The following is a 27,890-nucleotide window of genomic DNA, read 5'->3' as shown; positions in this document are numbered from 1 at the left end:
GACTTTTTCCACTTCATCACTCGTGTCTTTCTCTACCTTTCATCTTCCTCCCGTCATCTATCTGTCGCCCTCACAGTCTGAGCGTTGTCCCTGCTGCTGTCAGTCCCCCACTGATTGAGACCAAACTGCTTCATCGTCACATTTCCAATCAAACACACACACGCAGTGTGTTAATTAATCTCATGTTCGGCTGTTTAATTATCAATGACCCTGTTTCCACGCCTCTGTCGTGGCCTCATTCAGTTCACTCCATTTTAAACTTCCCATAAAGCTCTGATTGAATTACTCTCGCTATTTTTGTCGAGGGAATTATTTCAGGAGCGCTGGAATAAGATTCAATCCCACAGCAGCCAGTTAGGCCGTGATGATGGCACTGATTTCTACACTGGGTGACTTTATGGGTACAAGCCTACTTCTGAGATAATGAGGTATGGTGGACGATGACAAAGATGGAGTAGATAGAATATCTACACACGTTTTCATTGGATTATTCTTCACTAATTTGGTAACCTGTGTGATAATATAAAACCTAAATATAAGATTTATTATTTCGTATCACAAGTGTAGGTGATGTTTTTTGTTTTATCTTTAAAAACACAGCTTAAATACATGTATTATATAACAGAAAAAAACAGCATTTAGATGTAATAGAGGAAAGATATGATATTGATAATATTAATAATGTATTTTTCTGGAGGTTTAGTGACTTATTTCATATAAATCTCAATTTTTCTTCAGCAATAAATCAACACGGCCGAGGACAGTGACCTTAAAAGACAAACATGTTGATGCAGAAACATCTTTGTTGCATTTCTAAGTGTGCATTTGCTTCCAAACTGTTCAAGAAGCCACTTGGTATAAACCCTTTGAGAGGAAACAAGACAATGATGCAACCCAACATCCCTGAACACAACCCGCACCTCTCTGCAGGATGTAACAGAGGGGGCACACGACACAGAGATCTGGAAGACAGACTAAAAAACATGCAAATACAACACCTTTATAAATATAGATATATACCACCAAAGAGAAAAAGGGAGTTGTTAAAAGCTTTTGGCTGATATCACAACATAAATAAGGCTTTTTGTCTTTTTGTCTCTTCATCTGATTCTAAACTTTTATTAATACAAAAATGATCGAAGATCTATTTTCTAACATTATTTCTAGAGACCATTTCAGTCAAACTCTTCCTGTAGGTCTATCCATAAAACATCCCAAGCACCACATTTTATTTCTGCATCATTATGTCGTTGAATGAAGAACTCACTATTGTGGTGAGATGTGAACTGCATGAATACATAGCCATTTCAGGTAAAGCTTTATTCACAACAAAGGCCTTGAAAATGATAGGTTGAGTCGCACAGCAGTGAGTGAAGCAGCTTGCTCACTCCCACCTGGTGCGTAAAGCACACAGCAGATCATGCAAATGACGCTCCTGCTACTTATATATAGTATAGCCTCACTTATAGAAGGCTGAGTGCTCTGCAGACAGAAGAGAACTAAAGAGTGATGCTGACATGCATCAACACACGGGTTTCTTTAGGTCTGGTTGTTTATCTGCAGACACTAACATTTGGTGCTGATGTTTCTATCCCGCAGTCATGATACTAAATGATTTAAGTGACCAGTGCAGACACTGAAGCCGCCCCTTTGAGGGCTTAATAATCACCATGTTCAACACATACTGAACAATGCCTTTCTAATGTCTTGAATATGTTTTCATTCAAAGCTGCGGCTTTTCCTCTCAAACCATCAAAAGTTCACTCCAGTAAGAAACGTAAATCTCTTCTGTCTATAATGGGAGTGAAAACTTCAAGCTTCACATGGTAAGAATAACAAGACTCTTAATATCACGTTAAACATATTCATATTTTATTTATTAATTTTGAACAAAAGGATGATTATTCCACTATTTCTTACTGAATGATTTACACATAACTGTGATTTAATGACAGAAGACTCTTGACCATATTGACTCCTACAGCGGAGCATATGTTTAAAACACGTGTAAAATGCATGTAGGCATTACTTTGATTTTCATTCTACATGATCTCTTGTTTTGTTTTTTTAAAGCCAGATGTCACAGAACCAGTGGAATCCCTCAACATATTAACGAGGGTTTCTATTATCGTCTCTTAAAGACTCCATCATGTCTTCAAGTCTGCACCACTAGCTGCTGAAACATAACCATCAACTGAATGTCTAATCAGGACAAATTAATCTCTTTGTCGCACCAACACATTCACTCCCATACAAACGCACACGCATACACCCTCAGGCGGACAATGCCAAGTAATCCCACACACACACACACACACACACAGGCTCCACTGAAAACACAAGAAACTAGTGTTTGCCTCAAGCTTCCTCCAGAACTTGCCGCTATCGCCACAGTGGGCACCAGGAGGAAAATACAATTAATTGTCTGATTGAATCTCCAACTGTAAGATCTGATGCTGCAGCAGCACTCCCATCATGTCTGTGTAGCCCAAAGCCCTGTCCTAACACAGAGTGGAAGACACAAAGACGCAAAACAAAGGATGAAATCAAGCACAAATAGCAACTGGTTAATTTAGTAACATAAAATCTGTTAATAAAAAACCCTAACAGAAGGAAAAGAAACAGAGAGCCCAGTCAGACAGTGAAGGGAGGAGGTGAGTAGAGAGAGAGAGAGAGAGAGAGAGAGAGAGAGAGAGAGAGAGAGAGAGTCTATTTAGCATCACCTTTGGCCCTGCAAGTAAATGAAAGCTCCATCACGAGGAGTTGATTAAGTTCATTAGCCGAGCGGAGAAAGCAGGTAATTAATCACTGACACATGGGAGCTCTGCATGCTGATTGGACCAGATCCCACCAATCCAAATAAGCCAGAGACCCAATTAGACCTGACCTGGGCTGCCACAAAACCTGGCATATGAGAGTTTGAGTGTGTGTGTGTGTGTGTGTGTGTGTTTTTTAGCTTTCAGATAAATCCTTAAAATTACCAGAGTTGCATATTCTGTTGGTTTTACACCCGTGTGTGTTTCAAAAGCACTTTTTAATAAAGTTTTTATTATCGTATTATTATTACTAATTACTTACAATTAATACCACTTTTCCCATACTGCAAGAAGTGTTTTTTTCCCTCCCAAATTGGTTAAAATATTTAAACAGTATTTCCTCAGAGATTTTTATCCTAGAAAAAAATGAAGAAGAACTTCACCAACTACCAAGGTGCATGAAGAGTGAAAGGCTAGAAGAGGTCAAAAAGCTCCAGCATCGCTCATCAGATGACCCTGATGAAGGCAAATTGCGTCGGTCTGATTTGTCATTAAAGTCGATCTTCATACTACAGTACAAGTGTTGCTGGAGCTTTTTTACCTCTTCTATCCCATAAAATACTGTCAGAAAAGATCACCGTTCTATGGCACAACTGTAACACACTATTATAATTATTACTGTTATGAGTAGTGGTAGATCGTAGCTCGTAGTAGCATTAGAACTGGCCTGCTGCCCCTGCTGTACGATTTAAACACTCTGTGCCAGCTGACTGCACGCTCCACTGGCCACTCAAAACAATGCCTCTCAGATAAAAAAAAACAGTAACACATCAATCAGAATTCACATCATTTTCCTTCAGTACTGCTGTCCTGTCAGTGATTCATGAGAGATCATCTCGTTAATTACTGCTGCAGCATCAACGTCTCAGCACCCACATGTGTGCGTGTGTGTCATTGTTGAAAGGCAGCTGCTGCAGTCAGCTTCCCCGCTGCAGTCAGCTTCACCGCTGCAGTCAGCTTCCCCGCTGCAGTCAGCTTCCCCGCTGCAGACAGCTTCACCGCTGCAGACAGCTTCACAGCTTCACCGCTGCAGACAGCTTCACCGCTGCAGACAGCTTCACCGCTGCAGACAGCTTCACCGCTGTCAGTCAGCTTCCCCGCTGCAGACAGCTTCACCGCCACAGTCAGCTTCCCCGCCGCAGACAGCTTCCCCGCCGCAGTCAGCTTCACCGCCGCAGACAGCTTCACCGCTGTCAGTCTCGCGAGCTCACTCATTACGCTCGGATTGTGCACTTGGACACAGATTTTAGTGCAGGTTTACTCTCATTAACTTGTATAGAAAATTTGTTTTAAAACTATCGTTTCTTGGTCCCCAAGCCGGACAAAAAAAATGTACATTTACAGAAAATTATTTTATCAGAAGAGTCCAGAGAGAGTGAACGAGTATTAAAAACAGAAGGAAGAGAAGGACACAACTTCAGATCAGGTATTGTAGGATTAACTTGTTACTCTCTTCTGATTTTTAAATCAATCAGATCAGTTAATATTCTTCATTAAGGGACAGTGTCTTGAAAAGCCACTGGCAAATATAAGTTAATTTCGACCCCTGTGGTAGAATTCAATAATCGCCAGATTACAAATATAATATGGTATGATAGCCGCCAGTATTCTGGTTAACTGGGAAAGCAGTATGGTGCTCAATCCCACTGTTACTGGTTAATTCAAATATTTGTTTTATTATGAGATCCCACTTGTTTGTAAACCAATCTTCTATGTTTGATGTAAAATGTCAAAGTCCAATCAGAGAGAGCCATGAAATCATCATAACTGTAAATGTATCAGACGGTTTCCCCAACAACACAGCTGTTACCACAGAGTGAGCAGTGCTCTTTGTCATGATTGATAAACTGAACTTTGTGTGTAAAAATCTGTGTAATGCTCGTTTAACTTTCACATTTTGAGAACTAAACCTGTCTTTATCCTGGGCACTGATGTCGTTCATTTTTGGGACACTCAACGTCGTCAACCAAAACAAATCCTTACAAGAAGAGTCTAATTATCTAATAAAAACTCTGCAGGTTGGACCTCAGATGGTAAAAAACATGTGACAGAATAAAGAGATGGAATAAAACAAACACGTTTAAATAGTCCTTCATAGATTTGTTCCAGGCTCACATTCGCCACCCACTGAAAACGGCTCAGTGACTATTTGGGTCCCGACCCACCTTTTGAGAACCACTGAGCTAGACAACATGAAGCCTGTGTTGAATACCTGTACTGTTTTATAAAATATATTTTTTCCCCTGCAACAATCAGATGTACTCTCTCTTTACCTCCTTCCTTTTTCTCTCTCTCTCAATGGTTGTTAATTAAGGGTTTAAATTTCAATCTTACTCGTTAATGTGGCTCAGCGGGCGGACATGCAGCTCCAACAAAAACATCTCTAAATGCACCGCAGGATACAGATTGAACAGATTATTATTCACACATAGTTCAGTTTTCAGTGTGTGGTCCAACTATTGTTCACTTCAAGAAAACAACAACAACGACGGATTATATCCACGAGAACAGGCGACAGCACACAGACCCTGGACTTACGGTAATAATCATTTATCTATGATGTTGATGTACGTATGTTAGCAGAGGCATGTGATCACTTGAGAAGACTAGATGAGTCCCCAGCCTGCCGCCACCGTTACAGAATACTGTATTCTGTGAACCATCAGATTTATTGACCTGTGATTGATTGAATGATTTTATCTTCAGGAAACATAGAGTGCCTCATGCCTGAAGAGAAATCAGCTGATACATCTGTACATTGTTAAATGTAAAATGACCATTCTCTGCTTTTCAAACTAAATATAATCCAGATTGTTGCCGCTGTAGTAGTTAATGTAACCTGATTCAGGATCGCCGTTCCAATACAGCTAATCAACTATCGTCCAATTACATCCCATCGACAGTGTGGTCCTTGTTATATAATTGGTACAAACTGTGTAATGTTACAACATATGTCTTTGATGAGAATATAGTGAGCTTAAAAGTGAATCTCTGAGTTACAAAACCACCATGCACCAAAGCAGAGACAAACCAAAGATATGACGTGGAGCCGTGGGGGGCCTACGATCTTCAAAAATAACGCACACAAATGTTTCACATTGCAGGACTGTTAGCCGCTCGCATACTGGGACGCCACAACTGGCCGCATTGGTGAACATCTCTAGTGAAAAGGATAACGGTTGGCTAGTGAACTCATCTGAACTAATGTTGTGTCATTAATGTATTTGGTGTTTATCTGACTTGTGAACTTGGGTGAAGCTAAGAATAAGGATTTCATCAGGAATCTTTTCACCCATAGTAAGTATCCTGAAGTCAGGGGATAGTGCAGTTACTACACTCCAAAGATATTTGTCAACATCGATTAATGACCCAGCCTAAAGAGTTTTCACATTTATAGCCTACAACGAGAGGGAGAGGTTAAGCTTTTAAAGTCAGCAAAATGACTCAATGGGAAATAAATGTGCAGGGAGTCTTTAGTTGGACTGAGAGCAGCTCTGTGGCCAATTCAAATAGAATGAAGAAACTGAAGGGGCAAGTTTTTTGCTACACTAAGGAATATTCAATCAGAGACTAAAGAGATATTACTAGAAACAAAAATGCGAGAGGCATTGGGTAGAAAGTAGTCATTATTTTAGGATGTGATTTCAGCTTTGGTGAGACTTGAAGCTGCACCTACACGGCAGCAATGGTTTAAGGCATTTAAAAAATACCTCGATATAAGAAATGAGTCTTCATGCTGATGTTCTTGTTTGCTTTTGTAGGTCATATAGAGGCATCGATATTAATTTCAGTCTGTTTCATAGACAGCAAAAATCTCCTCACAGGAGCTTGAAGATGATTTTTAAGGTCGCAGTTCAACATTAAGACATCAAGTCTTTGTAAACAACACTTTATCTCCCTGGGATCAACCCCTCATGTATTTCATTTTGCCTTCCTACTTGCCCGTTCTGTTGGGTTGTTTTTTTTCTGTGTACCATCCAGAAGGTGTTGTCCATCTGCCAACTGCCTGAGTCCATGAGTATGCAGCGTTACGTAGCGCCGATGTATAGCACTGTCGAGTTAAGTAAAGACATTGCTTTCAGCTATAGACTACAGATAATTACATCCTTTTCGTCGTCTGGTCTACACAGGTGTTAGCCTTTCACCCACCATGTCAAAAAGCACATTTACCCTCCTCCCTCTTCAGTCTGTCTTCCCTACATCCATACAGCATCGCCTTTTCAATTCTGCTTCCTCTCTAACAAGCACTCAGGGTGAGAGTGCAGGCTGGAGTCAAGCGCAGCATGCAATGAGGGACATACAGTTCAAAACCTTGTCATGACACGCTTTTCTTCAGCATGTCTTCACTCTGTTTCCCTATCTGTGTCTACTCCTACATTTCCCTTGAAGCATTGCTCTCATTCGCCCTCGACTTTTAGGCATTCACCAGCACCTGGGGACTGAGGGTGAGAGTTTCTCTGTGCTCTCATTTGTACATCTCACCCCAATAACTATTCTCTTCTGTCTTTGTTTTGCTCATTCCGTTGCGCTCTCTCTCTCTCTCTCTCCATCATTTTCTCTGTATGTATGTATTTCCCTCTCTCCCCCTTATCGCACACGCTGATAAATCAGAAAGGCTGGATAAGTGAGGCAGCGTGGTTTCACAGATACCAGCGGCATCAGAGAGAGCAGAAAAATCAATCACATCTCCCCTTCCGTTTCATCAGCTATCTCTGCTGTTGTAACCCTCCCTTCCTTCTTCAGTCTTCCCGCTCTTCTGTTTCTCAGCATCCTCCTCCTCATCATCATTATCTTATGAACGTCATTCAGCGTTTCCTCCCTTTTTCAATATATTGCTCAGCCTCATCCTCCCACAAAAAAATTATGTCACCCCCCCCCTCCTCATTTCTTTTCTTTTCTTGGGGAGCACAGATGCCAGCCTAGCTCCCCCTCTGTTTCCTCCATATGTGTTTCACGTCGACACAAGACTTTTTTTGACTGACAGCAGCTGGCCTGTCAAAGTCGGGGAAGTCAAGAAGAAGAGGAATAGGAAGCAAAAAAAAAAAAAAAAAGAAAAAGTGAAAGGAGAGTCGACGGAGAAGGGAGGGATAGAGAAAGACATTTCTAATTCAAAGAGACATGCAGTGTTACCCTGGCAACTCGGTTCCCATAGAAACGGTCCTGCTAAAGATGCCATTAGTGTGAAAAAATACCTACTTACACCCTACTGCACTGTATGCACATAAATATAGAAAAATATCCCTTCTTACGCACTGAGACTGAACATGCAGTTACTCATAGGAGAGACGCGTGTGCAGTTCGTCTACTCACTCACCTGAGATCTATTTTAAAAGCTCAGCTGCAGGACACTCATGGTGGGACATCAATCGGTGGTTGAGAGATGGGGATCGTTCATATTTATTGATACCATCAGGGTCCGCAAATGAACACCTAGCCAAGCGCCAGATGCAAGAGGATTTTCTGTTTGGCGAGTAAATGTCAGAGAGATATCTGCCACATGGTGGGTAAATGTTTTACCCAACAGTCATGTTTAAACACTATGCTGAGTATTAAGCGCGTTTGATGGAGCTGCAGCTACTTTTCCCTGCTCCTCTGCAGAGCATCGGGGGGGGGGGCACGCTGAGACACATCTCAGGAAGTTGAACAGGTCGTATTTCCATATGCAATGTCTCTTTTATGTTGCTTGGAAGACAAACAAACGTATTCTCCAAACAACTGCGTTTATTCAAGTTTCAGTGCTTCTTTTACACAACATGAAGATGTTTTATTTTCCTTGCCTCATAGTCATTATACTGGCCTGATCTTGAAACATCATTTTGTAACCTTATGTTACCTTGATAGTTAGCGGACTAGCAATTTCAACACGCACTACAATGCTGGATTACTATTCTCAGCTAACAGGACTTGCTAAAAAGTTTGTGTTGCACTAACCACAGCTGCTCCGAGTTGAGGAGGAGGATGTCTGTACCGCAGCAGCAGGCAAGTTTTTTCAACCAAAAGACATTTTGGTTTGATTTGATAAACAGTTTTGATATGATAAGCCATGGAGGTGGGAGTCATTATGGGATTTTAATGAGATTGAAATCTGTGACACATGGTCATGCAGTGAAGAACTGACCCAATTCTTGATTTTGATAAACAGAGGGGTAGGGACACAGTTTTGTTTAGACAGACGCAGAACAGCCTCATGAGGCAAAGAGCTGCTGTCATTTTCATTTTCATTTATTTTTTTATTTCGATAACATGTTTTAAAATAAAATAAAATATACATTACAAACAAAGCAAACAGCAATCAAAGCATACTTTCTGTAGTGGCTCGATTATTTTTCCTTAACCAGTCCATGTTCGAAAAGGGTGTAGGATGAAGTTAAATAACTTATCCAGTCCTACCCCTTTTATCTTTTTATCTTAATAAATTAATTCAAGACTAAGCTTTCAAAAATAAAGTCGAATAACACAGATAACGAAGTAACAAAAGCAACAGATATAATGTATTACACACATTAATTGGTAGACGGTACTGACCTTACAACTGATATTGATTCAATTTTCCCCATTGACTGTTCAATTTTAATTTCAATTTCAATTCTACTTGGACCCCATTGAGCAGCTTATATTTATATGATATATTCAAAATGAGATGTTGCACTAAAATCAATGCATTGCACGTAACAGCGGACTTCCCTCTCTAGTTGGTTACCACAGAGCCCTGGGATTTCAAAATAAAGGCGTAGCATCAAGATGACGATGTAGATTGATGTTTTGACTTTCCATTGATTTGATTGGACAACCAATTGATTTATATAAGATGGAATGTCACACCTCTAGTCGTTAATAGAACTGGTTTCGATACCCATCCCTACTCCTAAGTGAATCAAAGGGACACATCGTCTTGCTTGTCTTATTTAGTTTCAGAACTGAGATTTGTTGCGACCTCTCTTTTCAAATTTTTTTCTTACAGATGAAACTGCGAGAGCTTAATTTCCGTATCATGTCTCATTCAAGGTGACAGTCTGAAGGCATGGACCACCCACTCATCGACAAACACACACACACACACAAATATTCTATATATAACTAACACAGGCTAACCTATGCTGACATGAGTGGACTGTATATGCGCTCTTCTTGCTGTATGCACTGTGTTAAGGGTGGGGGGCAGGGGAGACATGCCTATTAAGAGCTGCATGTGCAAGTCATGTCAAGTCAAGTCAAATCAAGTTTGTATATAAATATAGAACATTTCAGCAACAAGGCGTTTCAAAGTGCTTCACACAAGACATGAAAAGTATCAGAACAAAGAGGAGAAGAGAAATTGAAAGAGAAACTGTAACTTTGCTAAATGTTGCTTAGTGCTCGTGATGGATTCATGTTGGGTCAGTACAGTCTCGACCTGCTCCTTTTGAAAAGTGTCCTGAGATAACATTTCTTATGAATTAGCGCTATAAAAATAAAGATTGATTGATTTAAAGTTTAAAAATCACTGAAACAACCATAAACAATCACAGATACTTAAATATGATAAAATGTAAAAAAAGAAATATGACATTAAACTAAAATAAGAAATCAAAGTGCAAAATAAATAATTGGAAATGTAGTGATGTTATCTTATCTCTCCGCCTTTCAATGTTATAGTGCTCTAAAGTCTAAAGTCCAACTCTCAATTATGTAAATTAAATTCCTAAAATGTGTTAAAATAATTCATTAAATGATTCATTAAAATAGGCAGAAAAGGGGCTAAAATATATTAAGAAAGGTAAAAGTAAGAGTGAAATACGACATTACCAAAGTAAACAGATGTAGAGAGCCTCAGGTTCTCTGGTAGTTTGATCCACAGGTATAGAAACTAAAGACCACCTCACCCTGCCTGGTTCTGGTTCTGGTTCTTTGCTCAGTGAGTAAAGGTGACCCAGAGGACCTGAGGGGTCTGGATGCTTTGTAAGGGACTGCAGGAGATCTGAGGATGGGTGTTATGTGTTCTGTCGTGTGTTCTGTGTGGATGCCTCTCTCTCCATCCTGGCTGTTTCGTTGTTGATGGATGTTGATGTAGCACCATAATGAGGTCTCATCAGAACAATAGACATACATTCATGTCAATGCATCCTTAGAACAAAACGTCCCTGAACACATGTACACACCCTCGCCTTAGGAACAATAAAGACACTCTGATTTACTGCAATGTTTCATGGATGTAGCTTTTAAGAAAAATAGCGAAGCAATGGATCACATATCTCACAATTCGGTCAGATAACAGATTTTTGTCACAAATCAGATCGGAAAAAAAGAACAACAAAGTATGATTTTACTCCTAAGATAGTCATGACTCAAACTGTTTGTTTTAACAGCACTACAACTCATGCATCTCCATGAAATCATAATAATGTATCACATCCTCAATCTACAGACTATAAACACTGACACAATTCTACAATCCCATTAATAATAACACAAGCAGTTAGTTAACCTTAACTGTCTCTCTTATCTTTTGAATGTTCCTTTAAAAATCTGAATCAAGTACTGAGTGTTGTATAAAAAGCTGCATCCCTTTTATAACAGTATTTGTTACCCTACAGCACATCGGGGACATCGACTTTAGAATCTTTCTGTGAATGACACGTTTGATGTGAACTACAGAAACACATTTTTTTGTTCTCATATAGGCTTCAACCATACTGAACACATAACATACACACACCCTTCATATAAAAGATGTGTGTGTGTGTGTCTCTGTACTGGCTGCTCCTGCAGCTCATACTGTGTCTGTCAGACTAAACACCGAAGTGGGCGTGTGTGTTTAGGGACTTAGTCTTTCCTTTTCTGAGCTGCACACAGCGCTCTGTAACAGACTTTGTTGGCTAAAGAAAGTTTATAGCTACAGACTACAACATGCTATGACAACACTAACAATGAGTTTCTGGTTGTTGTCACCAGTAACCAGCAGCTGATCCCTGCATGATAAATACACCCACGCTGAGATGAAGCAGAAAAGCGTTTCAAGCAAAGCACCATACACAAAGACATTTTAACATGTGCTATTGTGTGAAATATGCAAGGATCACATGCTGCCCAAAGAGTGGGGGCGTAGACCCGAACAGATCAAGGATCAGGTGTGATCTGTTTCACCACTAGTGGAATATGACATCAAAAGTCTCGGAGCTTTGGGCACTGCTGAGCACCAGGTGTTTTTTTATTTTCACTTATGAATCCCTGAACAAATGATGATGTAGATTGTGATTCAGAGGTCAGGAACAAGGCTGTCGGCCTTGATAATATCGTCCAATTAAGAGGCGACTGACAAATGAAATGTTTGTATGTTCAGGCAGAAGAAACTCTCACTGGACTTTAGATGTTTAAATAGCTTTTTGATTTTCCTTAACTCACCTTTCAAAGCCTCACTAGCGGGGGCTTTGAATGGTGAGAACTTAAGCTTTGACGGAGAGTCTTAGCATTCTTTGATGAGGAACAGAGGCTAATAAAGTAGAGATGGAGGAAGATTAGAGAGAAGAGCCAAGAGAGAAAGACATGTTATATCATCTACATGAACCGTACAAAAATTGGAGAATGAGACAGCAGCAGCCCTTGTACAGTGAAGCTGAACATTTCGAGTCTGGCACTCCCATCCAGAGTGTGTTGAATAAACAGGACTGTGTGAGATAACGCTCTGCAGCTGCAGTGTCACATCACCTCCTGGCTTAGCGCTGCTGGTATAATCAGCCTCAGCTAGTGCACACTCATATGACGGGTTAACCCGACTCTTCATGACTACTGCGTGTGTGCAGTGTGATAACAAATCAGATCAGATGTAAACACAAGATCAGTCACCTCTTATTCATATCCAAACAGGCTTTCATAAAGGATTATAACTCTTAAGCAGATGACACTAGCTGTATTTCAGGGTTTTCCTTCATTTGCATTTGAACCCCATTGTGCTTAATATAGCAAGTAGTCCTGTGGTTGAGCATCACTGATAATGACTATATCAGGAAGTGTTTGAGTCTTTTTTTATATCTCCATCATTGTTACTATCGAGCTCTCAGCATCAGTTTGAAGGTTTAATTTTCTGCAGAGTGACACACCGATAGTTGTAACACGACTAATGAAAACTACCTGCACACACGGTACATTTATCCTTCTGAGTGGAATTAAGGCTCGGAGTGTACACTCATGGTTGATGGATGTTGTTATGAAGCACAGCAGGAGGCCTGAGTGGTGCGTAGAGTGAGCGTTGAGAATCAGGCCAAGGCTTTACTAGAGAAGAGGGGGGAGAGAGAGAAGAGAGAGAGCGAGAGAGCGAGAGTTCCAGTGAAGGTGGCGTTCATTGGGTGTCACTCTGGCTGCAGATAAAGACCACTGAGCCGGATGCGTCAGTGCCTGCTACAGGAGAGACTCAACCAGCTGTCACCAACAGAAATTAACTCCCGCTAACACAGACCAGGACGTAAGAAAACATGGCGCACACCTCGAGTGCTCACAGAAACACATCGAGACATCGGCGAGGCTATTTTCAAAAGAACGACAAAATAAAGAGAATCAGTGCTCGTTTCCGTCAACTTGCATGAGGAAGATAAAGTTCTTGAAATGACAACCAGGAATTTTTTTTTTTAGACAAAGTCATCAATAATGTTACCTCTGAGTACTATTAAAGAAACTAACACTTTTAATGACAAACTCTCTTCTTTGATTTGCATGTATTTTGTCTCACAGACACTTTGGTTAAAAATGATTGGGTGAGAAAAACAACAAGGGGTATCACTCAAACATAAAATAATGGTTTTAGATTCACCTAAAAACTCTCTGATGATGATGATGATGATTAATTTATTTTCGTGTCATGCACACAAAGTGCCCAACCCTCATGGGCTTATAAGACACCAAAGAATTCAGTTGCAGTGGTTCACATTTAAAAATCCTAACATCACAAAGTTGCCAGCTCCTGTCAAAGTTCAGTCTTAAACAACGTGTTCTGTCTTTTTTCCCCAGGCTTTACAAACAAAATCTGCTTTAACAAAGTTTCCTTTTTTAAAACACAACTCAAGTTTTTCATAATCGTCTAACCAAAAGAAATCAACATAATTTGAAGACATTCTTTTAAAAAGAACATCCCTGATGTCAGCATACATCGGGCAGTAAAACAAAAAGTGATATTCTTCATCTTGCAGGCTCTTGGAGGAACTATGAAGATGTAACAGACAGTGAATGCTGTCTGACATGAATGTTATAGTTTAAAGAAAAAGCAGATGAAGCAAGTTCCACAGCTTCAAGGCTTTTTCTGGAGAAAAAAAAATAATCCATGTTTTTATCAGCCTGAATCCAGTGTTTTTGATCTGATAAGTACATTCTTTCAACTAAAGATAGCAAACGTATTGTTGGGATAATCTGCTCTGACCAATAAAAAAATATATGCAGGAAGCTCTGCAGATATGAAGCTATGCCTGTAAACTAGTTCAGGCAGACACCTTAAGCTACACTGATATCATATTGGACATGTGTCATGCTCCACAATCTCCTGTCAAACACATCCCCCCCCCCCCCCCCCCCCCCCCCCCCCACACACTGTGGAGGTCTTACTGAGCTGCAAGATTTCCCGTCTCTTCCTCTGCTCTGTTATTGCCTGTGCTGTCCCACCATCATCATCCCAGCATCCACCTGTAGGCTCCGACTGAGAGGTTTAGTTTATGATCTCATAACTAATAATCAAATTTCTGCATGTTAAAAAACGCATGCAGGGAAGAGGTCGGTGCCGAGACGACAAACTCACATTTTTGATGCAGCGATAAACATTTCAAACCATTGCTTACATGAGCTGTCTGACTGAAATGTTGCTATTATTGCATTTGAAAAGTGGAAAGTAAAAATAAACGAGAGGACAAAACTGGTAAAAAAAAAAGTGTATGAAGTCATCTTTAAACAGATTTCCATTTCCATAGTTTGTTCACCAGAAAATACTGAAAAGTTTAAGTTTCATTTAGTTGACATTGTGTTCAAAATGTGATATGAGCTTATGAACCAACTTCAGTTTTTTTTTTAACTCTTCATACTGAAAATGTGCATAAAGGACACAGATTAGAGGGAAAGGGGGTTGATGCTTCTGCAGACAGGGATATTGACACATTCAGGGTGTGCACTGGGTTTGTGCTGATAAAATATCTTAACTCCATCCTGGCATCAAAATATGTTTTCCTCCATTGCTCCACTCTCTCTCTTCTCTTATCTCAGTCCCAACAAACAGAGGCTCACTGATGAATGTAAATGACAGTCCTCCCCAGCTCCATGCAATCATAACAAACTCAACCTTTCTGCCTGTTCGGGACTTAATACCCACAATTCAGCTGGCTCTCTCCTTTTTTTTTAAAAGTCCCTCTGATGCAAAACCATGCCTGATGCAAAACCATGAAAACCAACACTTTAAGTGACAGGTTGTTTTTTTTAGCCCTGGCTCTAATCTCTTTATCTTTTATCTCCTACTGGCTGCTTTTACGCTCTGTATTCCCCAAACATTAAAAAACAGTTCATGATGAAGCTCAGAGTCAGGAGAGATGGCACCGGGCGGAGCTCCCTCTAATATGTACAGCCTTAGAAAAAATAAACTCTACATAGCAAGAGTTTGTTTTAAGTTTGTTTCTGAATGGTGAACATTTGTAGGAGGGTCAGCTTGAACTTTTTGAGGCAGCAGCACTGCCCTGAGGATGATGCTTTGGAAGCTGTGACACATTAAATGTGCATGAATGGGGAGCTATAAGAGGCAAAACGATAGCAGAAAGTACTGATGTGTATTGTGTATGTGTGAGGACTTCTTTGGCATTCTGCTGCTTGGTTTATGAAACAACACTAAAACAGTCTTCTCTGTACAACAGTTTGAATATTTAGCACCTAAATGCTCTTTGATATGATGACTAACACATCTGTCAGAATTAATATGTTCCATCCCAAAGGCAAACACTTGATGTTCTGATTTTAAACACAGACAGCTGCTGTGATTGGCACAACAGAGTATCACAGAACACAGCAGTCCATCACTCCATCTAATCAATGACTCTTTTTAAAAAAACGGGGAAACACATTCTTTGTCTGTCAGGGATCAAAACAAATCCTTAAAAAAAAAAAAAAAAAAAAAAGCTAGGCCAATCATCTGAGCATGTCCTGTTATTTTCTGATTTGCAATAGCCATAGTTAAAGAAATCAATAAATTCATATCAACATTGCGATTTGTGACAAAGACTATGTATGATTAAACAAAGCTTTAGAGAATTAAGAGCCAAATCTCAAATTCCTTTAAGCTTCTCAACATAAGCCCTGTTTCCACCAAGCGGCCCAGTTTGGTTCAGTGAAGTTTGGCTTCACTGACCCAAGAGAGAGAAGTATTCAATCAGAGGTTGATGGAAACCAGCATGAGAGCTAAAGGTCATTTTTACACTTATTGGGAGTTGTTTATGTTGCAGCTTATATGCCGTACTTTTAAATAAAGATTTAAAGAGTTAAAGATACCGCCTGCAAACACTTTTGAAGACTTGAGGTGAAAAAATGTCAATGTTGCATTAAAAGCTTGTAGCCGCCTGTTACAGATCTAAATGAAATCTTATAGTTCAGTTGGTGAGTTTGATGAACATGGTGGTCCAGGGTAAAAAAAAAATAGTTTAGTTTTGGTCAGTGCATTGATGATGCATCTGTACATACAGGAAGCTCCTGTTTGTTTGTTTGTTTGTTTGTTTGTCATGGTCACTAAAAAAAAGTTTCACTCGTTCCATTAGAGCTCCTTATCAGGTCAAAGTTAACACAAATTGAGATTTTTTTTAATCCTTTGCTTTCTATATGAAGACATGAGACCTGCAATGAATGTAAATAAATCTAACTAGCCTCAAACACACCAAATGTCGGGGAATCTAAAATCTTCTTTCAAGCTTCTGCCATTCTGTAACTTCATTGTTTAAAATGGCTCTTACATTTCTGGAGTCTGCTTGGTAATTACGCCTCATGCTGTTAGTTACTGCTGGCAGAGAGAAGGCTCCCGAAGCCTTCTGCCAACCTGTTGTAACCAAGTGCAATGCAGAGAAGTCTCCTGTGATCTCCAAAATTACTCATCCTGTCCACGCACTGCACAGCCGCTGATAAAACGAACTCATTATATGGAGAGAAAGTTGAGGGAGAGAAAAGGGTGGAAAAGTGAGAGGGGAGGGTTTGCAGCCCATTTGAAGGGCACTATTAAAATGTAGAAGTTTAACAGATATAAGTAAGTGTGGAAAGGAGCTAAATGTGTGGGTGCAGAGTGAATTCACGGGGCAACGAGGGCAGAACCACATTAATAAATAGATTATGTTTTAGAGAATAATGCAGTCAAAATGATGACTATACAGTAGATGGGAAAAGGATGACATTAAAGGTGTGATGAGGAGGGACAAAAATTTGTTTCACAGGGAGTGCGTTTATTTGGATGTATGAGTATCCTGGTTATGAGCCATATACTGGTTTTGATCATATTCAGGATATGTCGTTTGCATGGAGACCGAGAAACCTGGTTATTTATATCCCTAATTGTAGTATCCGGGTTTCTGATTACTGCATCTTGTTTGTGCAGGTGCCTAGGATATCAAACACAAACCCCAGCAATTTAAAAAATTTAGAAAAATGAGACCACTGTGGCTTAGAAGTATGAAATGCCAACGGCTCCTCAGTTCCCACTGAGGAAAAAGGGACCAATGGATGAAGATGAACAGTCGCGACTTTTGGGACAGAGTCGTCATCATGCATGCAGTTCACCGATTCCGAATGGAGACAAAAGTTTTGGGTGAATAGGTCATCCTTCAACCGTCTGTGTGACAACAGCTCTTGTTCCCACCACCGTGTTTGTTTTGCTGATGTGTCACTTTGCTGAGGCCGCGCATGCCCAGGTAGTCGGCAGCTGTCAGAAACTGGGTTAAGGCATAAACATGCCACAGTATCCAGTTTTTTTTTTTTTTTTTCCAGGGTTGTCCAGTTTGCAAAATTTCTCATAATCAAGATTCAGGATAAGGCCTTAAACCGGTTTCAGAAATCGGGTTTGATGTTTACATGCATAAACAGAAAAACAGGATGCTTGATAACCGGATCAAAACCAGGATACTCAAGTCCATGCAAACGCATTCACTGTCTTTGCCCTCACACCTCACACTCATGATTACCTGTAATTCAGTGTGTGTTTGTGTGTATTTGTGTCTATGTTGTGGGGGGGGAGGGGGGGGGGGGGTGTAGGACAGAATGTTATGTAAACCTGTCTGAAAAGAATACCAAGTCTAAAATCCACTGCAAAGCATGGCGCGGCTTGAATCACTTTGGTCTGTGCTTTAGTTGTTTGTCCATTGGCAAAAGTTGTGGACAGTGCTGATACTTTTTTTACATCACTTTGGTCAGGGATCCAAGTGGCAGCCTGTGTTTGCACAGACCTACACAGCACACAGCCTGTGGTAACTTTGAGTGAAAGAGAGGAAGACATCTATAATTTTACAGAGGCGTCACTGTTGCAATCTGATAACAGTATTTGTATCCTAGGCTCATTTTTTAAGGCCACATAAAAACTTTGATTATGATTTGGTAATGAACATGGTTTAAGTTAAACTGATATAGAATAGAATAAAATAGAATTACTTTATTGATCCCAAACTGGGAAATTGTGGCATATTACAAATCCTTTCTTTAGCTAGAAGTGTGACTGTAGCTCTGGGGGTGGTTGTTGATGTTTGTTATAAAAAACTTGTGTCCTGTTCCGTCTTGCCGGCTCCGATGTTACATATTTCGAACGTGTTCCCCCTCATTAAACCTCCTCCTTGTTACTTCCTCTCGTGGTGGATGAGGGGCGGAACAACTTCACCCCACCATTCCACCTCCATGCGATACACATCCACCTTAAATATATCCACCTTTACATTGGTGATCTGTAAGAACCCAAAGGTTAACCGAGCCACACTGACAGTCCCAGACTGATTTATGGTTATATTAATAAAAGTGATGTCAAGGTCATATTGACAGACTTTATAAACAGATAACTTACTTTAAAGTCATACAGAGGAATCTCACAGACGCACCAGCGCACAGGGACACTGTTTGCTCTGTAGCGCGGGAAGGGGTGCATTAAATCCCTCGTGTGTGTTTTGTCAATAAGACAGTGTATTTTTGACTCATATGCGAAGGTTAAGCGGGCACAAAAGCTAGGCAATCCTTTTGTGAATCAGGCATCACACCGTTTGGCTACAGCGGAGCCGACATATACTCTGTGGGAACCCAATGCAGCCCTCTACTGCGCACTTTTAAACATGACCATAAAATAATTTAGTTCTTATGCGGTGATATTGTTTAGAAAAGTAAATAAGTTGTGATGAAACAGTTTCGCAACTTTTCAGTTCAACTTATTTGCTAAAAGAAAAGAAAAAAATCAACATTTGGCATTACAGTACGTCTCCTAAAACCTTTTTGGTTTTGTTGAGCAAATTAGCAGAATATGAACAATCTTTCTTGGAGCCAAGGTTGGAAACTAAGCTAAATCGCTAAATACAGCCAAAGAAAACCCAGCTGTCACACTCTAAGTGTCCTCCAGTCACTGACAGAGGAGTAGTTGTTGTTTCATGACATCACAGATTATAATCTTTTTTGATTATAGCTTTAGAGAGCTTTAAAATCTAAAGTCTAAAGACAAGACGTTCATGACCTCATGATGTATTAAAAATGTAGCTGTAAAATAAAAAAAATAAAAAATAAAAAATGCTGGAATAACCCAAAAGAAAAGAGCAAAGGACAACTTTATTACATTTGCATTAAGTGATTCATGAGCTCCAGTATTTTATTTGGTTCGTGTCTTGGAGAAGGTATCTCCACCGACCTCCATTTGTGGAGTGTCTGAAGCACAAGCATTTCCTTCTACTCCTCAATAAAGGACTTTTTCTTTGGGTAGATTTTCTCACTATGTCCAGCTCCATCTTCTGGATCTTTAAAGGATTAAGTGCAAAGCAAAGCTGGGAAAATGGGAACATCGATCAGACTGTTATAGTTTCTCTCACAGACAAAGAAGGTGAGAGAATAAGAGAGTGTGTTTAAAGCTTGAATGTGAGAGGATCGTTTTAAAAGGGAGAAAATCAGCAAAGTATCAACAGGACGTTTGTTGTTTCATTCACTGTTACTGCAAAGTAAATCCATGAAAAATTAAAATCTAAAAAAGTCGACTTGTCACTAACTAATCTGTGATGACAGTGATAAGTAGGGCTGAGTAAAAAAAATGAAGAATCAATATATTGCAATATTTTTTCCAATTCAATATATTCTGGAATGGATTTTATGAGTTGTAATGAAGCCCACCTCCTGTGGGGGGACTGTTGGTGTCACCATACTGTGATTCATGTTGGAGTTTATTTACGGTTTATCTGATGGGGACAGATACAGTATACATAGACAAACTGAAAACAGCATCATAATGTTTATAGCTGGTTCTAATTTGCAACACTTATCCCTAGATGGGCTTTTGTGTAAATAAAAGATTAAAACAGTTAAGGAAAAGGAAAGTATAAACTGGGTACAGTAGGATACAGTAAGACACACAGTTAGCTTTGATACAAACAACATATGTCTGTTGCTGAACTAACCAGGATTTGAAGAAGTAGTGAGTTCCAGGATTTTTACTCCTTTCACAGAAAAAGCTGTTTGAGCAAAATATGTTTTGCAAAATTGAACTTTACAGTCACCACTTGAAGCTGCTCTGCTGCAGCCTTGTAGTCTCTTTATGTATTTGCTGAAAGGAGCAAGTAAGTTTAGGCATTCAAACACAAGCTTTATGTAATGGGAGTTTGTGCTAAACCAATACAAATAAATCATACATTATTATTTAACAAATACCAGAAGTTACTTTAATGAAGTATCTGGGTATTTCTGTCATCTTTGCGTATTACTGAATCAATGTCAAAGCATTCTGATCAACATCCAACCAAATAGATCAAATTGTGACCCAAAGAATCTACATTTTGTGAGGTTCCTGTGAGGTGTCTTACTACACCCAGCCCTAGTGATAAGAGATGTGTTATTTATTATTGTTTAACTGCATTAGCATATTTTTCTTCAGTTATATTTACCACATGTACTGGGTTATTTTTCTTGAGAACTACACCTGAATCAAAAAGACTTAAAAATGAAAGTCGCAGAGACAAAAATACTAAAGAATAATATTATTATAAATAGCTGCAATATGTGCTCAATGTGCAGATTATTATTGTAGTTTGTTCCTTAATTCTCTTGTGTTTTCAGAGCGGTCCGAATTGCAAATCAGAGCATTACGGAGGCAGTCCATTTTCCCCTCATGTACAACCAGCATGAATAATAGGATACATGGTGCATGCAGGATGAAGGGAGGGGGCTCATAAAGCCAGGAAAGGGAATAAGAACAATAGAATGAGAAATTAGAGTGCACCCTTGGCTCTAACAATCATGTCGGTTGCAGCAGATTAGCACAATCAACATATCATTGTACAGCAACCAGCTGGTTGTTCTCGTATGAAATATTCTCGGTCTGAGGGGCCGAACAGGTCTGCAAGATAATTAACTTCCCTGATCATGAGAGGGCCTCATACACGGCTGCGCAAAAGGATTCCTATTTGGAGATAGAGAGGGTTTTTAATTGTAGTAATCAATCAAGTGGTGAATCAGCTTTTACTGACAGACGGAGCTGGGGGAAAGGAGTCTTTTCAGAGAATTTGTTTGTCTCACACACAGAATTTGTTTTGGTAGTCGACCCAAAGCACAGTGGCTCATTCATCCACTGGGTTTTCTTCTGACTGTCTGACAAACCGCTTTTGATTGCAATTTAACTACCAGGAACCCCAACTCTACTGCATTCACGGTTTCAAAAAAAAAAGAAAAACATGAAGTGAAATAATAAATAGGAAAATAGAGTCGGTGTAAAAAATGTTTTACTTTTATGGGACTGCATTCGGTCATGAGAAATGGTATCAGGATGCTGTGTGCCTCTGGGTGCCTTGTTTGAAGTGAAAACAACAACAACTGTAATCTTCCCAAACACAGGCAAAGAGGCTATTATCATTGAACACCAGCATGCGTTACGTGTACACACACACACACACACACACGCACACACAAACACACACACACACCCCTTAAGTCTTAACAATAGATTTGGAAGACCTCATTAGTCTCCAGAGCTGGAGTTGACTGTCGGCCAGGTCCAACTCCGTTTCCCAATTATGCCAATACCAACACATGGCATGGAGCAAATTAATGGCTAAATGGAAGCGTGAAAATTGTTTGGTGCATTTCTGTCTACCTGCATCTGTCACTGATTCATTATAATGGGGTATTGGAAAGAAAAGTAAAGCCTTGAGTCCTGCAAGGCCAGTTTACTTGGCTGCATCTTCTCCACTGAGACTGTGAAAGATGTGGGTATAATGTGCTTTAAAGATCAAACGCCATAAACAGGACATGTGTGTTCATTGTTCTTGTAAATGGAGTCCAATTGCTCAGTGACAGCATGTGTTTTGTCCATCACTGAAGCCTGGAGTAAATGACTGCAGGAAAATGTGGAAGATGACAGATGACACATAGCTGTGAACTGAGAATGTAGCTGCTGATGCTGGAAAATCTCTCCCTTGCTCTTTTTTTCACACACAAACATGTGCACACCGTCCTTACGACCCCCTGCCGTGTCTCCACAGGCTTTAGGCGTCAGACTGCTCTCCTCCTCTGCATTTGTAGATCTCTGTCACTCTTCTCCGTGCTATCGAGCCTCTGCCAGTCATTTGTTACCTTTGCAGGTAATTGGTAAAAATAAATGACTATGTCAGCCTCACAGTTGAGGGGTTCATGCCCGTGTTTGTGTGTTTTTGTTGTTATGCCTGTTTGCTCAACAAAGTCTCAGATTTTGTAACTGTTTCTATTATAATAACAAAACACAGCTGTGTTTCTGTAATATGCAGAGAATGTGACATTTTGTATTTATTTTATTGTATTTAAGGAACATTTTTTATTATAATATTACTTGTGAATTTCATAAACAGGTAGTTTATTTTCATGTCATTTGTCATGTACATTGTTGACATTATGCAGCTGACTGTTATCACCATTTGCCATTCAGCTAAACAATATGGAGATATGAGTTTTGGTCCATATCGTCCAGCCCTGAAGTGAATATGGGTGAGAGGATATAGCAGTAAAGAGCAGGTATTAACAGCCACAATAACACTGCAAAGAAGAGATGAAGGCAATCCACCTCTTCATCGTTCCCCCTATTTTTGATCCTTTTCTCCTGTGTTTTCATCTCTGTTTTTACGCTTTAATCTATTCATTCATCTATTCAAAAACTCAACCCCACTTGCCCCTCAACGACAAGGGCATTATCCCTCTTCTCACTTAGGTAGGACTGCTTTCATCAGACTAGAAAATAATTATTTATTTTCTCTCTCTCTCTCCCTGTGCTCCTGATTTTAAACTGTATGTAGAAGAGAACTATATAAGCAAGTGGTTGCCATGCCAACAGTGTCCACCGCATTCAACCCTCTCATTGTGTGTGTATTTGTGTTTGTGTGACTGGCAGAGGAGATGCACAGTAGAGTACAGTTGAAGCAGAATGAGCACTCGTACTCACTGAGAACAACAGAGGGAAACACAGAGATCTCAAAATCTGTGTTAAACATCAGGTGTTGTGTAATGCAGGTAACCCCCCCCCCCCCCCCCCCCCTTCTATTTTTTCTCTCGTGCTGTATTCCCTCAGCTGTGTCTGGTGCACTTTTGTTCTTCCCAACATTTCCTCTCTTTCTGTTGTCACTCTCAGTTTGTGCCCTTTGTCTCGTCTGTCAGCAGTAATATGTGGTAATTACACGTTGAGCAGAATGCTCTTCCTTCTTGCACCCACACAAGTTGTGTTATTTCATAACCTCCAAACGCCCAATCTTTCCCTGCCTTGTTTATCATCTTCTTTTCTCCTTCTGCATCTTCACAGTACAATCCTAGCCTGTTCACATCTCTCCTATCTCATCACCTCCACGTTCGTCAAGTTTCAGTTGTGTCTTTGATTCTTCCAAGCTGACGTGGTTGATTCAATTTTCTGTGAAGCAACAAGTAAAGCCTGTGGAGCCCGTTTCCTCATTTAAAGCCGTCTGGTTTAAGCCTCAGTTAAATCACTTCATATCAGCCGTAATCACGACAATTTATCACACATAAGCATTTTTTCTAATTAGGACATTTTGTGGGCTGATTTTGACACCGGTAAATATGTTTGTTGAAATTCATGACTTTGCTACACATGAATCCAATTAGTGTGAAACCTTTAACTACAGCAAATTCAAGACACCACTTTGTCTACTTCTTATGCAGATTTATGCAGCACAGTCCCCAAGAATCGTATCAGATCCAGCTCTCTACAAAAGCAAACTGCAGGATAGGAATCGTTTTTACTGCTAAGATCAATACATCTGTATTTCCCATGAAACACAAAGCAAATAAGTTGACTGATTTGAAATAATATATAACTAAAGGCATGCTTTATACTTCAATTAAACAAGCCAGGTTAACGTTGTAAATAATCATTAATGATTTCAGGTAAGTAGGCTGCTTCAATTTCTTTTACAATATTATTTCAACAAAATTCTATGCACTTTCATCCTATACAAATATATTTGTAATTTTTATCACCACATAGACATCGACATAATTCATGACATACCAAAAGGACACAATCTCTACCGATGGAAAAAGGCTGCATCAGAAAGCTCACACCCAACCTCATCATCATCATATCTGTCATGTCACTGTGAGGGCCTTAAACGCAGCTAAGATAGTTAGATAGATAGATAGATAGATAGATAGATAGATAGATAGATAGATAGATAGATAGATAGATAGATAGATAGATAGATAGATACTTTATTGATCCCGAGGGAAATTCTATTTTTCTTTTGCCTATTAACGTCACTTGATTTGGAGGATACAAGCTATTGTTTCATATCTGGATCCTGGATTCTCCTGGTTCAGTCTGGTTTGTGCCAACACACTTATATCCTGATCCCACAGAGATGTTTTTTTCTTTTAATGTTCTCTTTTGTTTCACACTGTGACGCCGCCCTCTTGAGTTGATTCAACTCGCGGGGCAGGAGCTTCAATATGACATCAGACTCACAGAGGAGGTCGATTAACAGCAAAGTCAATCAGCAGAGAGGCCGGGTCAGAATGACAAGCAGGACTGAGTGCTGGGATGCTGATGCACCTCCTGATTTTTCTGATTGTATTCCTATTATCTCAGATGAAATTTAAAAAAAAAACTCACACTGCAAAACGCTACATAAACTACCAAGCCTTGAACTATCTGCCAAAACACACATATTATGAAAGAAACGTATGTATCAGCTTTTGTCTGTCTATAAATCCAAATTAAAAACTGTTGCAGTTAATGTGATACAACACATTATTTTAGGTGGCTGTTTGATTAATGCTCAACCGCCATTATATCAAGGTCAACTATTTCAACATAAGCTTTATTTACTCCTCAAAACACATTTTAGATCAGTAACACTTCCAGTGAAAAAAACAACCATTGACTTCATCTCAGCCTTGACGATTGTAAAGTGTGGTGAAGTTTGGGATGTACAAACACCATTCAGGGCCTGATTTACAAAATGATCGTGTTGCTTTTGTACCCACTAGATCTGGGCTGTCAGCAGCTTGACACTTCATCCGTCGTGTGTGGAGAGCGGCACGAGTGTGAAGAGGATGTGTATTTTTTCTTTGAGCTTTACTTGCTTGCTCCACTCAGGTAGAAGGAACGGTGAAACTCATACTCATAACTCATTACATTTGTCAAATAAACTTGAAACATTTTACCCTCCCTTCCTAGCTCCTCATGTCTTTGTGGGACAGAATAGAGTCATCAAACTGCATGGAGCAGGACAACGTTCTGGGCATGTTAACACTGGAATATCATAAGCGCCATATGCTTTGTGAGTTAGACCTTGAGATGAAGCGGATAGCGAGAACAAATGATCAAAATTTTGCAGTTGCAATCCATTCTTGGTGAATCAGATCCTCCGAGACTTTCCCGTCGAAAAAGTAATAGTAATCAAACAAGTTTCCTACCTTTGCAGCCATGACCATGGAGGATCCTCCCCTGATGCCCAGGATGGGGATGTGTGTCTGGGCAGAGATGAAGTCCAGGATCTGAGCGATGGCCTCTTGGTCCGTGTCGTCTCCGAACACAACGCCCTGCAGAGAGTTCCTGGTCATTTGTGTGCAGATCCGATTGATGATACTCTTGGGGTCAGTCTCATTCATGGTGACCACCTCGACTTTGGGGGGGTAAGGGATGTGGAGGAAGTCCTCTTTCTCAAGTCCAGCCCCCAAAGACACTTCACTAGAGTTGCCCACCAGGATGACAGCGATGCTGAGGGAGTTGATCAGTTTGGGATTGATTGGAGGAAGAGCTGGTATGGCAGGAGAGTACTGAGGAGGGATGACCACGCCCCTCTGTGTGCCGCCTCCCCTCTGGCCACCTTGACCCCCTGGGGAACCTCCAGGACCTGTGCCTGGACCTCCACCCCTGCGGCACTCGCAGACAGGCAGGAGGAGGATGGAGATGAGGAGCAGAGAGAAGGACCAGGAGAGGAAGGGCAGGGTCATCCGAGGCTGAAAGTAAGGATGAGGAGAGGGCTGGTCTGGAGGAGGGGGTGGAGGAGGTCGATGGTGGTGCGGGGGAGAGAAAGGGAAGATGTAGCGCTTGTCCTGAAGACAGGAGGGAGAAGGGTAGAGGCTGACAAGCATTGTGGAGGAGTGTAAATGCAGTGCCTGGAGGGAAGGACATGGAACGAGAGACAGGGAAAAATATATATACAGGGTCAATATCATCTGTTGATATCAGAGAATTATTACCATTACACATTTTCTCAAACTAGAAAACACTTCATAGTTTTTAGTTTAAAAAAATTGATGCACAGAAACACAGTAGCCTAACCCAGCAAAATTAGAAAATGCATGAAAATGGCGGGTTACTGGTTACAGGTTACTTATCAAGTGATCTTACAAAGCTTTTAAAATGTAATTAATCAGTGTTTTCTCACAAATAATATGCATTTATTGGTAGAGATTTACCAATCCATTTATTTTTCAATCCGATTCCGATACATATGTGCAGATACTGGTACTGTATCAGATATTTCTTTAACCATAATAGTGTTATGAACCATTAATATTGTTTTAAATGCTGTTGCTAATATGTGTAAGGTTACACAAAGGTGCAGTTAACCCATTTTATTTCTTATTGAAAGAGCAAAAAAATGATTACTGATGGAAATTATTCTTTTCTTACAGTTCAGTCTGGATGTTTTCAAAGCCAGAAACTGCGAGTTGAGACTGTTTAAATTGCCCAAAGATCTTTCTTCAAGTCCGATATGTAAATGACATCAACGTCGGACCCGATAAAGATATTAGATTGGATCTTTTCCCTCTCTATTTATTGGTATTGGATGGGTACTTGCTATTAGCCAAAACTAAAATATCAGATTCAGTCCCTAAGTGACCCACATATCCATGAATCAAAGCAAACACTGAAAGACACCTGTGTGCTCTTATAGAGCATTAAGTGACAACCCAGGATCCATTACCCGTACACTGTGCTATGACCCTCTGAGGAAGCTTGTGGCACACATCAAAGACAGAGCGGGAAGCAGGTAGTGAGCTCCTTGTGTGTGTGTGTGTGTGTGTGTGTGTGTGTGTGTGTGTGTGTGTGTGTGTGTGTGTGTGAAAAGAGTCACAGTACTGGGTGCATTTTGACAGATTGACAGCCTCACATCTTTATGGACTTGCTGCCAGGCTAAGTGACCATTAGACACTCAGACCAAGCTCCACCGAGTCTCTCTCTCTCTCTCTCTCTCTCTCTCTCTCTCTCTCCTTCTCCACTTTGGCTCTCGCCCCTCACTACTTTACTCACTACTCCATTTTACCCTCCTAACCCGTTTTTTTTTTCCAGTTGCTCCCCATCCTCTGTGATCCGTTGCTCTTTGATGTGAGCTGCAGACCTATTATTTACTATTATTGCTATTATTCACTGCTCCTCTATTAGCAGCT

The 27,890-nt window shown here is 40.2% G+C and overlaps 1 protein-coding gene across 7 annotated transcripts in view; it reads right to left on the bottom strand.

Moving 5' to 3' along the window:
* grin2bb (glutamate receptor, ionotropic, N-methyl D-aspartate 2B, genome duplicate b) overlaps window positions 1-27,890 on the bottom strand; it is a 103,373-nt gene that overhangs the window by 55,854 nt on the left and 19,629 nt on the right. For all 7 annotated transcript variants that reach the window (XM_020647652.3, XM_065958617.1, XM_065958618.1 and 4 more), the window contains exon 3: window positions 25,908-26,612. In XM_020647652.3, the coding sequence (XP_020503308.1) occupies window positions 25,908-26,612 (705 nt within the window). The remainder of the gene's footprint in view (window positions 1-25,907; window positions 26,613-27,890) is intronic.

Source organism: Labrus bergylta, chromosome 1 (assembly GCF_963930695.1).
Source record: "Labrus bergylta chromosome 1, fLabBer1.1, whole genome shotgun sequence".
Taxonomy (NCBI): Eukaryota; Metazoa; Chordata; class Actinopteri; order Labriformes; family Labridae; genus Labrus; species Labrus bergylta.
This window is presented reverse-complemented; position numbering and strand designations above follow the sequence as displayed.